General features: G+C 47.5%; 1 protein-coding gene across 3 annotated transcripts in view; it reads left to right on the top strand.

Moving 5' to 3' along the window:
- LOC144949313 (BDNF/NT-3 growth factors receptor-like) overlaps positions 1–15,439 on the top strand; it is a 283,555-nt gene that overhangs the window by 252,274 nt on the left and 15,842 nt on the right. For all 3 annotated transcript variants that reach the window (XM_078879268.1, XM_078879269.1, XM_078879267.1), the window contains one exon: positions 11,568–11,726. In XM_078879268.1, the coding sequence (XP_078735394.1) occupies positions 11,568–11,726 (159 nt within the window). The remainder of the gene's footprint in view (positions 1–11,567; positions 11,727–15,439) is intronic.

Raw genomic sequence — 15,439 nt, 5'->3', positions numbered from 1 at the left:
GCTGCGAGGATGACCGGACTTCGCGTGGTGGTTTATGCTCTTTGGTTTGTTAATGTGGAAGTGTAGGAAAAATGCCCTGTGGATGGGGGCTCTTCAGAGTTCAACCACCGAGTGGAGGCCCTTCTGCCTGCTGTCCTTTTTGCCGGAGCGAATAGCTACTGTAGCTAAATACTATTAACATTCCTTCCCTTTATTAATAATACCCCTATCCCCTCTCTTTGATGCTGCTAATCCTGCATAATGCACGGGCATAATATGACTTTGAGAAAACCCCCCGCCCACCTACTACGCATTTCACAAGTAGTACTAATCACATACCTGCATTTCCCATAAATATGCTAAATTCATCTTGATATGAAAATTATTTTGTCAAGGCGCCCTTCCCCCGTTCCAACCCAGCTTAAATATACGCTCCAAGCGTGGTGGTGTTTCATTCAGACGCTGTCTCCCCGACAGACCTGGTCTTCACCTGAGGACGGCTGCTTGCGTTGTGGCCAAAACGTCGTGAGAATTATTTTATTATGTTTTATTTTTATTATTTTATTATTTCCCTTCTACGTAACTTTACCGAAAGAACCAAGAAGATGAATCCCTGCAGTCACGAAAGCTTTAAATCGAAATTTAAGAATAGCGAACTGTTTAACGTGCTTGAGCGGGGTAATTTCATTTTGGCGTACGTATTTCGTGAGAGATTGAGAATGTAAGTTGCACAATGATGACAAACCCCACGGCATCGCCTGGTCGTGTGCTCGGGCAGTGTTTAACAATCGCCAGTGCTCGCCTTTGCAATGCAGCGGGCCTTCCCATGCGGGAATTACAAACCGCGTTGGGGTTCTTCAATCCGTACATCTCCACCAAATTTCACCGAAACAACAAAAAGAGCTCAGCATCGAGATGGCAAACAGTCGTGATCTACCCACCGTTGGACCAAGGGCCCTCGCTTACACCTCTCACCGTCTTGCGACGCCGCAAATCCATCTCACTGCGGCACCGTGGGCTGACTGCATTGCTCCGTTTGCGCGGTGACGATCCTCTGGGATGTTGTTCTCCGCCCGTTGGCTGCCACTCTGGCTGTCATCAGCTGTTACCATCAGCCATCACACCGACAACGTGTCCTGCTCAAGCCCTAGAATTGATGTCCATAATTTTGTGGTATGTACCATGATGGGAGCGTTCCCGTTTCTGTCAACTCCGCGTCATCCCCAGCATGCATCTCTCCACGCCTTCTTTGCGCACTCTTTGGCTTCCCGTGTTTTCCAACTAAGGTCAGCAAAAAAAAAAAAACCTTAAATTAATTTTCAAACACCCAGTGTTCATAGTTATTTCATTGCTATTTCTCTTTTTTTCATGTAACTTAAAACACGTATTATTATTTTTATCACGGTTGCTGAGAACAGGATTCAAAGGCTCAGAATACTAAGGCACCAGTAACAAACAGCACCGCTGAAGGTGCAGTAGATGAGAGTTCAATGCGTCTCGAGCAAGGTTTTATCAACTTGGGAAAAGAGAGGCGATGTTGGGGAACTCAGAAGTGGAGCGGTGCGAGGGAAGAAGCAGAAAGAGAAGTGGTGTGTTGAGTGTGTGGGTGAGCGAGTGAGCGAGTGGGTGGGTGGGCAAGTGAGTATATGAGTGGTGGGTGAGTGAGGGTTGTTGTCACCTGTAGTGCAGTGGTGGTGAGGGTTGAGTGGGGAGCGGTGGTGCAACGGTTAGCGCGCCGCACTACGAACCTGGCGACCCCACTGGCCAACACCCGTGACAATATCTGAACTGATCCTGGGCCTCCCCTAGGTCGACTCAGCCTAAAATGAGTACCTGCTGCAATGTGTCGACATCGCCAATCGAGAATAAAAGGCGGCCGGGCGTGGTGCTGGCCACCCACCCCCTCGTGTGCCTTGCCGGCCTTCATAGGTGCTACTCGCTAACAGCACTTGCCTCAACAGTCCGTCAAGGCTATACTGGGGTTCTTTGTCTTTTTTTGGTGGAGGTGGTTGAATACAGTTCGAGACACGCGTGGAGCGAACTTCGTGAGAATATCACCCCATACTGGTAGCAATTAAAGAGTTTAACACGTGGTAGGTTTTCACGACCAATAATATCCATAATAGAGGTCGTTGGGTTAGGGGCCGTCCATAAATGACGTCACGCGATTTTGGACGATTTTTGACCCCCCCCCCCCCCAGTCACACGGCGTCACAAAAAGTCAGACCCCCCCTCACAAAGCCCCCCCCCCCCAAAAAAAAACATTCTTCAAATCGCTTTAAACTATTGTCATTGTAGTGCGTATTTAATGTGGCGCTGCATTCTGATGTTGTAGGAGAAAACATTTATTAAAAAGTCTATTTAATTAAGTAGAACGTGTTGTCTATATTCATTTAAATTTGCGCATTTTGATGTGACGTCACATTTCTCAAACCCCCCCCCCCTCGTCACACATCGTCACAAATGTCTGACCGCCCCTCCCCCCCCCAATGTGCGTGACGTCATTTAGATCGCGTAACTATAAACGCGTCGTTAAACCCGCCACCACCCGACACAGCCAATTAGTAAGGTTTGTCACGTGAACAGAACGTTCCCGATTCGTGACTAGTACAGCACCACCGGTGTGTGTTGGAGAGTGAACCCACTGAAAAGTCAACCCAATAAAAGAGTTGCTCAGCGAGTGGTGGATCATCAATCGAGGTGGCCGCTGTCGTATGTGGGATCCTATCAATGCAATGCATTGTGTGTGTGCGCATTAACGGTGAGATATCGTCGCCCACTTGAACAACGACGCCCTGTCTTAAACGCCTCTGCCGCTGGCGAGATAAAGGGCGATGCTCGTGCGCATAAGCAAACTAGGTAATATAAGAACAGAATTTACCCTTTGTGGCTTTAAAACAGTTGTGTTCAGATGTTGAAACACCAAACAGAAACCTTTTTGCGAGGAATCAGGTCTGCATTAACCACACATGCTTGTGGCTATCATGCAAACAAAAAAACATGCTCTGATAGTAATTGCATTTTCGTTGAAACTGATTGGTCCACACCAGAGGCAGCTTTCTTTAGAGCCTCGTCTCAAACAGCGTTAGACCAGAGGACGCCAAAATGCGAACAGCACAAAGACAATGGCACTTTTCGATTTAAAGCTTTCGTGACTGCAGGGATTCATCTTCTTGGTTCTTTCGGTAAAGTCACGTAGAAGAGAAGTAATAAAATAATAGAAAATAAAACATAATACAATTATTATGTTTTATTTTTATTAAAAATAAAACATATTAAAAATAAAACATAGAAGGGAAGTAAAAAAATAATAAAAAATAAACATAATACAATTATTATGTTTTATTTTTTATTATTGACAAGTAAAAATAAAACATAATAAAATTATTATGTTTTATTTTTTATTATTTTTTTACTTCCCTTCTACGTGACTTTACCGAAAGAACCAAGAAGACAATTCCACTATCAGAACATTGAGAGCTCGGGGTGAGAAGCTACATCATGGGACCTGCCCACCTGCTCCGCGAGCTACGGAGACAACTGCGGTGTTATAATTAGACACGTTCAGAATCATAATATTTGTTGAGACTGGAGGAATCCGATGAGCTATGAAGCTCTTTTTGACAGATGTCCAGTAGGGGTGGGTCAGAACGTTACGGCAACAACAAGCAATACAACCGCACGATAGGGGTGCAGAGTATAGTGAAAACATCATTTAAAATTTACAAATAAAACGAAACTATGTTTGTCTTACTAGCTAAGGCCCACTGAGCTATTGGCTACTTTTTCAGAAGCGACCTGCCCACGCATAATAGCTCAATGAAGTGAGTATCATCACGGGAAAATTCATAGCAGCCAGATAATCTGAATAATCTAAGAAGTATGTTTAATTTGGTGATGCTGCTTCTGCATTTGGCAGTGGTGAACGATTAATACTGGACATCTCTGAACAAGAGCTTAAGAGCTCATCGGATTTCTCCAGTATGAATATGTAATAGGCGATGTTTCAGGCAATGGACCTTATTCATTGCACAATACCTCCATGTTTAAATGGTTTCCTTAAAGGCAATAACTTTGTCGTGAGTAGAGCACTTGCTTGGTATGGATCGGGACGACGATGATGGTGGTGTTTCATGGAAATCATATTCATGTTAACATTTTACTAAATTAATAGCCCAGGCCAGCTTTTCACACGAGTGGTCGACAACACAGCCGAAGATTATGCATCATTGAGCCGCTGCAATATCAATTCAATCCGCGCGCGAAGCACTTCAAGTAAATTAAGCAGCGAGCAGCTGAAAGAGGAAATCTCGGAGAGACAAAATTAAGCAATCAATGTTTCTTATTTTTCTCTCTTTCTCCCTCTCCGCAGCTCTCTATGCAACACAGTTTGAAATGTAAATGAAATTATTTTTTGTGACACTTTTTTTAATTTTGTTCAAGGGACTTAATCATTTGTTTGCTTATTAGCGACAATCAATGCATGACGGGTGTGGGAGAAATGTATCCCGCGGCTTGAACGTATTACGGAGCAGTGGGGGTGGCTGCTCAGATGATAGCGGACAAAAAGCTTCCAGGACCAATATCAGCAAAGCGTGGCTCTCAAAAACCACCCACAAACTCCATTCCTCGCGGCGCCACCCACCCACGCACCCACCCACGCACCCACCCACGCACCCACCCACGCACCCACCCACGCACCCACCCACGCACCCACGCACCCACCCACGCACCCACCCACGCACCCACCCACGCACCCATCCACGCACCCACCCACCCATCCACGCACCCACCCAAGCACCCACCCACGCACCCACCCACGCACCCACCCACGTACCCAACCACGCACCCACACACGGACCCACCCACGCGCCTACCAACGCACCCACCCACCCACGCACCCACGCACCCACCCACGCACCCACCCACGCTGCGTCCCAACTACTGCGCGGCGCTCCCCCATTGAACCCCGTTCCACGGGTGCACGCGCCTGATGATTGTTAAACACGTTCGTTCCGCGTGGCGCGCTGACCAATCAACGCTCTCCGCGTCACGTGTGCACGCGCGTTCCACGTGTGCACGCGCGTTCCACGTGTGCACGCGCGTTCCACCTGGGTCGCCAGGTTCGTAGCGCAGCGCGCTAACCGCTACACTACCGCTCCCCCCACACACACACGCATGCACCGCGACATCAATATTAATTTGAACGGGCTCTATTAACGCACACAGCGGTAATTGCTTAGCGCGTCACGTGGGACGTGTGTTTAACAGTGATCGGGCGCGCGCAGCGTGGAACGACTTGATTTGACATTTGAACGGGGCAGAGTTAATTTGGTAAACGCAGATGGGTCGCCAGGTCTGGAGTTTGAAAGAGCCCTATACCGATAGACTGCGAGGCACAGTTGCGAGCTTTCAAAACTCTCAGTCCGCAGACTTCATCTGAGGCATGCAGGCAGGCAAGTACTTAGGTCTGTCTTGTGAAATCTGCCCTGTAGGTGGCAATTCTCGAGTCCTCCAAACGCCGGTGACCAAAATTGGGGTCCAGATATGATGTTTTTGTGAGACTGCTTCTTGCGGATGACAGTGCGCGCACACGTGCCTGTACGTGTCTGTGTCGTGGGGAGTGGCAGTGTAGCGGTTCACGCGCTGCGCTATGAGCCCAGCAATCCACGGCCAACGCCAGTGACGATTATGTGAACCGGCCTTGGGCTTCCTCTAGGTCGACTCGGCCTGAAATAAGTACCTGGCGCGGCGTGTAAACAACACTTGGGAGACAAAGGGGGCCCGGCGTTGTGCTTGCCACCCACCCCCTCGTGCGCCGTGCCAGCCTTCATAGGTGCTTGCTAATAGCACTTGCTCCAAAAGTCTGTTAAGGCTATACGGGGGGATCTTTGTCTTTGTGTATGTTGGGTGGAGTGGCAGTGCAGTGGTTAGTCCACTGCACCACGAACCCAGCGCCCGGGAGTTCATTTACCGGTCACGTCCACCATCAGTGGTGTTGCATGAACATCAGTGCTGCGGAGACAAAGGTGACCGTGCGTGGTGCTGATTTCACCACCCTGTCGTGCACCGTGCCGAGGGATCTTTGTCTTTACGCGTGTATAAATGTGCATTGCATGTGTGTTCATTCTGAGCGTACGAGTGCATGTTGCGTTCCTTGTGAGCATTAAAACAAAAATTAGACGAGAAGCCGTGCTGTGATGTTGCTGGAACAGCCCAGCACGGCTCGAGTGTTAATCCAACACGCATCTTTTGCTGGCTTGCCCCCTCCCGTCACCCCCCTCCACTGCCCCCCCTCCACCCCCACCACCCCCTCTCCACCTCCCCTCCACTGTTTCCGCCTTCGCTAACTGCCCTTCCACACACCTCCTCCCCCACCCCATCCTTCCCATTCATGTCCAGAGGAATATATTTTTTTTTATTCGAAGGTCAAACACACGCTTTGGTTAGATTATGCTCTCGTAAGTTAGCGTCTATCTGTTTTTATTTGCAGGCCTGATTTTGTTTTAAAAGGAAGAAAATGTAAAAGAGCAGCCTGAAGCTGACCTACCCAAGTAGGGGTATTACCAGGACAATCTTTCTGTCACGTTGACTCTGTTACGTCACGACGGTGGACCGACTTAAAGCAGCAATCTCCCCTGGCCAGGCCAGCCTCTTGGCCCATTCTAAAAGGGCTTCAATGCCCAGTTACAGCTCGCTTGGGGCCCAGTTACAGCTACCATGTGAATCAAGGCTTGGATCACATTCCAGCTTTGTCCGAATATTTTCAGAATATGTATCCCTACTGGAGGAATACGATGAGCTATGAAGCTCTTTTTCACAGATGTTCCGTCGTGAACCTGGGCCGGCCTGCCATGAAGTTGTTGTGGGGACGCAGCAGCAGCAGCAGCCGCAACAACAGTGTTCTCACAGAGTTGCTGTTTTAGCTCGTAAAGTCACCGCGTGAACAACCTTGCCTATCACGTTGTTGTTGTGCATTTCCTCCGTCCCCCTTCAGCAAAAGCAGTGCATTTTTGTTCGGCAACTCATCGCGTATTCCAGTCGAGTCCGGCTGCCGCTGCTGCGGTTTAATGAAAAGATAAGCTTTCCCCGAGAGATACACTCATTGCAAGTCATTCAGAGTGATATCTTGTGATGGAAGGTAAAAAGAAAAAAGTGCGCAAAGAAGCGTGGGAGAGACGCATGCATGGAATTACGCTGCGGGACAGGGAGACGGGGACTCGGTGTCTGAATTGGAGAACAAATGCAAATGACAGCGATTATATTGGCTGTTAAGGAAATGGTATCTGGTAATCTAGGGAAGTAAACATCATCGCCCGTAAGGTGATGACGCCACAACAGTACGACATAGATTTTGTAAAAAAAAAAAAATATGCCGGTTTTATTTCCCCCCGGAAAAAGCTCGTTGGGTCTCAAGACTTTTTCATAAGGGTGCTGCTACATTGGGATACTTTAACACGTAGTTGTAATTATTGGCAAAACGTCGTGCTCAGATTGTAAGTGTTGTGGCTTGGCTCTCCAACACACCGATGTGCTGTACTCGTGACGAATTGGCCACGTTCTGTTTACGTGACAACCCTTACTAATTGGCTGTGTCGGGTGGTGGCGGGTTTAACGACACATTTATATATTTACGTGATCTATCCCAAAAACCTGTATCATGGATACATTGGGATAATTTGTGGCCACTTCCGTGAATTGAGCATTTGGCTTCGCGTGAGATGTTAACTACCCCGCCTGGTATGCAGGAGGTCGTGGGTTTGATCCCGACCCTGACGCCTACTGTTTATTTGGAGTTTGCGTTTCTCTCTCTCTCATCATCATCACGGTGGCTAGGAGATGTTAACTACCCCGCCTGGTATGGAGGAGGTCGTGGGTTTTATCCCGACCCTGATGCCTGCTGCATATTTAGAGTTTGCATGTCTCTCTCTCCACGGTTACGTTGATTTTTCTCCGGGTCCTCCAGTTTTTCCCCTGCACATTTATAAAACACGCGTTTAGAGTGTTTGTCTGCAATAAATTGCGACGCGGTGAGCCACTTCGATGAGCTATCATTCGTGATAGCCAGGCCGCTTCTGAGAAAGAGCTATATAGCTCACTGGGCCTTACCTGGTAAAATAAAAAAAATAGTTCAATTCAAAGCCGCCACACACGAGGAGTTGACGCTGATCTCTGTGGTCTCGTGGCCACACCTCGCAGCACCGTTCCTACAACACCTGGCAAGCCTCGGTGGCCACCCATCCAAACGCTCATCGGTAGGCTCCAAACCACAATTAGCCTCGGCAGAACCATTGGGCCATGATAGAGGGGGTCTTTTTTGGGGGGGCTAGATAGCAAAACAATTGATCTATTATGGATGATATTGGTCGCGAAAGCCCACGTGTTAAACTGACAGAACCATTGGGAGCGGGCGCATTCTGGTTTGAGTTTTAGTCGTGGACAAGGTCGAGTATTTGCTCCAGTGCGTGACCTATTTTTATTTTCCTTTCTACTCCCGGTCGTGAAAAGAATTCGAACAAACTAAAGTGATGCCAGGCAACAAGCAAAGTCAGTTTACATTTCGGCTGATATCGGTTATCGGGCCAAGCCTAATTAAGGTGACCGCTGTCATTCCGTCAGTCCGTCCTGTTGGCTATGAATCCAAATGAGGGCTCATGGTTGGAAAGATTCAATAACTTTGTAGCGAGTCAGTCACTTTATTCTCTCCCCCCCCCCCACCAATCCCTGTCACTGTGAATGATGTGTCCAATTCATTTGCAGAGGGATAAAAACGAGAGAAAGAGAGAGAGAGGGGAGAGAAAAAAAATACTTATAACTGTGGCGGCAGGGAAATGTGCAACACTGGAAGATGGGGTGTTTCAACCCCGAGCCTAATATGCGTAATGGTCCTTGTTCATAACCCATCACTCATTTGCTGGCAGCAATTTTAAGCTTAAGCAAGAAAAAAAAATGGTGAAATATTGCTACTTTGTGTTACGGACAAGGGGAGATAAAGAGAGGCAGACAAGCGGAGACGTGGGTGGGTTTGAATCTGTCCAAAATGACCAGCCGAACGCGGGGAATTAACCTTGAGGTTGACACGGACGTGACTTTCGGGGAGGGAGAGAGATAGAGAGAGCGAAAGAAAAAAACGATGGATTAATTTAATCATTGTCCGACAAAAAAAATCCACACGCAGTTCCTTTGCGCGGTTGTCAAATCCTCCACGCTGCTCATGGGGGTTTTAACGGTTGAAGGAAAGCGACGCTTTTGGGCGCCCAAATGTTGTTATAATTTTTGTTACAAAAAGACAGGGGTTGGTTTTTTTTGGCTTGAGGTGCTTACGGTGACCAGTGATCGAATGATTAACGATTTGTGTGCCTGACCAGAGTCTATCCTCCTTTACGCGGGGGGGGGGGGCATCCCACAGCACTTTACACACGAATAAGTGACTCGCATCGCATCTCATCAACACGCTTGAAAGGGCATCGCCACCCCCCGATGGCGATAGTGGCAGCTGTCCCTGTGCGGCACAACAAAAAGAAATGACCTGACACCGGTTATCCTAGCAGCGGCGGGGTGGGTGGGGTAAGTGCTGCCCCACATACTGTGTCTGGACCAGAGAGAGAGGTCGATTGAATCTCGGAGGTGGCTTCGGTCATCCTCGCAACGGCAGCTTGTGACCGGCCGTCGAACAAAGGACGGTCACACCGCATCGCCGCGCGGTTGCTTTTAGACGAGCTTCTGCGGCCGTCTGGAACGCTCTTCCTTCCGATTTTAGGAAGCCACTGGAGCTGCTATATGCACTTTAAAATCCAGATTGAAGACACATTTCTTTGGAACTGCTTTTTGTGCTTAGTTTTGCCGTCCATTCCCCCCACCCCCCTCCCCAACTTCGATTAGCACGGCTGGCCGCGTACGGTGATGCGAAAGAAGTTCAACGTACACACACACACACGTACATGCAATCCCACTCGATTAATTTACGGTGTGATTTTCGAATTTTGGCAAATTTGGACGACGCAGCGGGCACGCGATGGCCTACTCTCTTCTCATTGACGCCAGGGCATGTTTAACGTCCACCGTGAAGCGGACAGCACGCATTGTACAGTTAATAAACCTGCAGCAATAGCCAGGCGTAGCCAACGTCTCATTGCTGAGCCACATCACCACTGTTTACCCAAAGATGTTCTCACTTAGCCTCAAGGCTTTTTTTTTGGGCAGGGGGGGGGGTCAAGGATGGTTTCGCATTTGGATGTGTGACCAAAGCCATTAATTATTTAATTGGCTCCTTGTGAGAGGAAACCGGAGTACCTGAAAGAACACCCCCCCCACCCACTAAGGCACAGCTTTGGAATGACATGGAGAGACGGGAAAGAAGGAACGCATTGATTAAAGACACACCACACACACTTCAAGCTGTGAAGGAATGTTAAGTAGGCCTTGGGCTGGACACTTCTCTGCCACAGGCAAAGAATAGCGACGGGAGAGGCCGACGTGGGCAGCGGAACGTGGCCGACAGAGACGGAGCGGCGAAATCGTCTCCCGGTTGTTGGCAGAGGCGTTGGGCGAACCGTTGCTTCGCACAGCCCAATCTAGACTCGGAATTCTAATTTAGACTTCAGGAAGAATCCCGATGAGCCGTGAAGCTCTTTTATCCACAGATGTCTCGTGTTGGGCGGGTCAACTGCGCGAGATGGCAACGATTTTGGAAGCTTTCATCCCCTGCACTGGATTGATCGTGGCCGACGACGACGACGATGCTGACGTCTTCTTGGTTCTTTCGGTAAAGTCAAGTAGAATGGAAATAATAAAAGAATAAAAATAAAACATAATAAAATAATTCTCACGACGTTTCAGCCGTCCTCAGGTGGAGAACAGGTCTGTCTTCTCTTGTCTGCTCGACAGACCTGTTCTCCACCTGAGGACGGCTGCTTGCGTTGTGGCCGAAACGTCGTGAGAATTGTTTTATTATGTTTTATTTTTATTATTTTATTATTTCCATTCTACGTGACTTTACCGAAAGAACCAAGAAGATGAATCCCTGCAGTCACGAAAGCTTTAAATCGAAAATTTGATGCTGACGTTGTTGACGGCGATGAATAATAACACTGGTCAACAAAAAAAAAACATTTTTTTCTGGCCTGGACTTTTGCAGCTGTTCTAGACTAATTTCAGGGTGCTGATTCCAAATCTGATCTCAGATTTGCTCTATCACATCTCATTTTTATGCTATCGGCATACCTCATTTTCATTGATTTTACCCGAAATTAACTCTGTCACTTATGATTGCAAGTTGTTGCGAGTCAGTGACTGCTTTAGTGTTAAAATATGGTGCTGTACTTTTAGGATAGTGTGTTTATAATATCATTTTATGTAGATATCCACATTTATTTACTATTTTTCTTCTGCAGTTCTTATTGAAAATGCAATATTTGATATCTCAAAACCCTGATGTGATAGACAAAAACTGATGCCAGATTTGGAATCAGCACCCCAAAATTACCTTACAACCGTTGGAATACCTCATGCCAGAAAAAGTGTGTTGACCAGTGTAATACGACACGAATAAATGTGCTGCTGCTGTCGCTGCTGTTGTTTCCCTTAAGGTTGGGGGACACACGATGCTACCGATTCGCTGGCTGCCACCGGAGAGCATCATGTACCGCCGCTTCACGGCCGAGAGCGACGTGTGGAGCTTGGGGGTGCTCTTCTGGGAGATCTTCACCTACGGCAAGCAGCCCTGGTACCAGCTCTCCAACAACGAGGTGCGCAGAGCTCACGGAAGCGCGCACACGCGAATGCACACGCGCACACAGAGAGGGAGGGAGAGCGAGTGGGAAAGTGAGCATGCGGGTCAGAATCAGTATATCAGAATCAGAAGTCGCAGATGTCCAGTAGACAGCTTGTTTGACTCATTCACCAGGAGTTGCCACTGCTTTTCGTGTTTAGCTTGTTGTCCCTCCCCCGCACTTTCGATTAGCATGATTGACTGCGTGCGGTGCGAAAGAAGTTCAACATACCATTGGTACCTCATTTGCCAGTAAAAAATATGAGAATTGTTTTTTTACCCTTTTATCTGGCAACAAAACTGTGTGAACCAATCAACTTCAAGGACAGTGCATACATTATCAGAGTTATGTGCTTTGTTTGCATTATGACTGCAGGTATTGTGGTCTATGCAAACATGACTCCTCGTAAAAAAGGTGTCAGTTTTGTTGCCAGATAAAAGGGTAAAAAACCAATTATCAAGTTCAACATACATACGTGCATTCACCGGGCTCGTGATCGACGCCGATGATGCATGTCACCAAATGCGCATTCGTGGCCAGCGTGGTGGGCAAACGTCGATGGCATCGCCGTCTTTCGTTTGAATCCCTAGCATATCCGTACGCACACGAGCGCGTAGGAATTTCAAAGACTTTTTGTCATTATTATTTTGGCAGCTCTCTACTTTTACCTTCTACTGTTTCTTTCCGCTGCTGAAGTGAATTTCTCAAAAGTCATTAAAATCAGGGGAAATTAATTGAACGCGTTAGCGACCACGGGGAGATAGGACCACTCTTTTCAGGGGCGAAAACAACTTTTTGGAGTGCATGGCGCAGCTTGCATTGAGATTTGTATTTTTTTCAATTTTTGTGAGTTTTTGCATTCACATACCAATTTATGAACTCGCGCTCTCTGTAACAAGTAAGCACCCGAATTACCTTCCGTGGAATGTTATTTGCATTAAGGGCCTATCGCTGGTTACACATTTAACTCCGTGATAATGAGGTCTTTTTAACGCAAATTTCCCGCGGGGCTTAGTGACATATTAAAAACGCGCGCACGCGCACACACACAAGTTTGTTATAACGCGTTTTGTATTACGCACTTATCTTTAAAAAAAGAAAGAAGTGCCTTCATAATTACAATATGAAACTCATAAGGGCCATGCTGTTGTATTTTTCCTGCCACGTTCCAAAAAATTGCATAGATTTATCTTGGTTCTGCATTTACACCTTGTGTGCCCCGGGACATATATTCTTGCAATCCGTCTCATTAATCTGACTCGGAGAGACTGGTCCATGGTTTTTGTGTTATCCCTACTCGACTACGCCTCATACTGGTTTGGATTCCGATCAAAGTACTGGGCAGATTCCAGCCTGTTCAGAATGCAGCTGCTAGAGTGCTTACACACACACACCATTCCGTGAGCAGATTACACCAGTCCTCTTATCTCTTCATTGGCTGCCGGTCAAATTCCGAGTGTATTTTAACATACTGCTATTAACCTATAAGGCTCTAAAAGGGCTCACCCCCATTACTTGCAGGAACTAATACATTTATATATTCCATCAAGGTCCTTAAGTTGTTCTGATCTCCAACTGCTCAGCACTCCCAGGTCGAGGTTGTGCTCTTTTGGTGATCGGGCTTTTGTTAGCGTGGCATCCAAGCTATGGAACGCCCTGCCACTTGAAATCAAGGCAATCCGAGTCGGTAGATAGATTTAAGTCTGCTTTGAAAACCCCATCTCTTTAAAGTGGCCTTCCCTCCTTTAGTTCGTTCGATTGCCCTGGTTGTGTTTTTGTTTCACTGCTTTTCATGCATTGCGCATTGATATCCTAGGGTGGAATTCGCATTGTACATTTGAATTATTATTATCAACTTAGCGGCGTCTCGTGGGGATACGAGCTGTTGCGCTGGAGACTCCTCAGCTTGTTATACTTGTGCCTGTTTTTTTTGCAGGCCAAGTGAAAATTAATGTGGCTTCAACTGTACCGCGTGTTACAAAATAAATTCTCACCAAACGGAAGAGGGGAGGTGGGGTTGGGGGGGGGTGATGGAATTGAAGTCCAATGTTCGTTGTCATCGCGAAAAATCAGTGAGAGTGATCTGGTTACACGGTGGATAGATTCATTCTCTTTGGTTCTTTCGGTAAAGTCACGTAGGTCGAAAAAATAATAGATCACGACGTTTCGATCGCAACACAAGCAGTCGTCCCCACCTGAGGACGATTGCTTGTATGGCGATCGAAACGTTGTGATCTATTATTTTTTCTACCTACGTGACTTTACCGAAAGAACCAAAGAGTATGGATTCCTGCAGTCACGAAAGCTTCAAATCGGATAAATGAATAATTTCTAACTTTTGTGAAATCAATGTACAGTACATCTCGTTATGTAAGCGCACTGCATGGGGTGTTTTGTTTAATAACTTAATTGCAGTGTTGGGGATTTAAGTTTTGTGGACTTTGAAGAGTCGTTACGATGTTTCGCTTTTCATTGCCTGGGGTGGGCGGAGTGGTGGCACAGCGGTTAGCGCGCTGTGTCAGCGTGCCGCGTTTGTGTGCTGGCGACCATAATGTGATTCCTGGCCACGACTAACATCAGTGGCAAACGATGCCAGAATCGGTCATTCGTTTGCCACCTTTTCACCAACCCTACACAAACGAGCATGGTGAAGTATGGTTAAAAAATTGACCGTGACCAACACCACGTGGGGAAAGCCTTCATCCATTTGATGGGTCTAGAATGGCTGGAATGTATTACAATGATTATACTTTTCATTGCCCAGGGCAGGCCAGGCTGATGGATATAGATTCAATATATCGAACTGTACAGCAGCAGCAGCAAAAATCATATTTGCTAAACTAAAGTGTATTTGCATTGAGTAGGATGAGCGCATGTTTTGATATTACATTTTACAGAACAAACAGAAAACCCATTCCTCTCTAGCCGGGTGTGATAGTACATTCCTGTGATCCAGCGCTGTGGAAGCAAGGATTGTTGGATCACGTACATCCTTGAAACTGCCAAACCTACTGGGCTGCCAGATGTCCCAGAGATGGTGGTCGAGGAAGGGGATTTATTTCACCCGTGTCGAACTTGGAGTGTTTACTCCCCCGTCTATGCACGCTGGGTATCGTCCAAGTGCGTGGGGTTTCCATCCCGCACAAAAATCCCACGAAAGAAAACTGGCTAATACATCCATCCCGACGTAGGAAGGGCCCTGTTCTTGTTGTTGTTGAACCAAAACAAATCATCTCACGACCCTGTCGAACTTTTCCCCGTATAAACAAAGGGCGCTGCTGTTAGCATTCTTACTCATAAGCGAGCCTGGGTTTGACGAGACATGAAACAAAGAAAGGGGAACGAACCCAGTTCCACGAGCGCCCTTCGCACAAAATGCCATGAGCAGACTGGTCGGTGGCAAATTAGTTTGGGGGATTACCCCGACTTTGTTTTTTTTTATTTAAGAGAACGCGAGATTAAACCCGTGTTCTCGCGGCCTAAAAACACGGCCAACACAGCGCGGAGGATGGGACATCCCTCCCGGACAACGGTGAGAACTGATTTGGAAGTGGCACTTCCACCGCGGCTGCAGAGCGCAGGACAATGGGGGGGGGGGGGGTGGGAGGTGGGGGCGGTGGGGGGCTCAAAATCGACGGGATGAACCCATGGACCCCGCCGGAGAGAGGCCGCACGAGACTCCAGGACAA

The sequence above is a fragment of the Lampetra fluviatilis genome, chromosome 53 (assembly GCF_964198595.1).
Source record: "Lampetra fluviatilis chromosome 53, kcLamFluv1.1, whole genome shotgun sequence".
Lineage (NCBI taxonomy): Eukaryota > Metazoa > Chordata > Hyperoartia > Petromyzontiformes > Petromyzontidae > Lampetra > Lampetra fluviatilis.
Note: the sequence above shows the minus strand (reverse complement) of the source record. Positions and strands in the feature narration are given on the sequence as shown.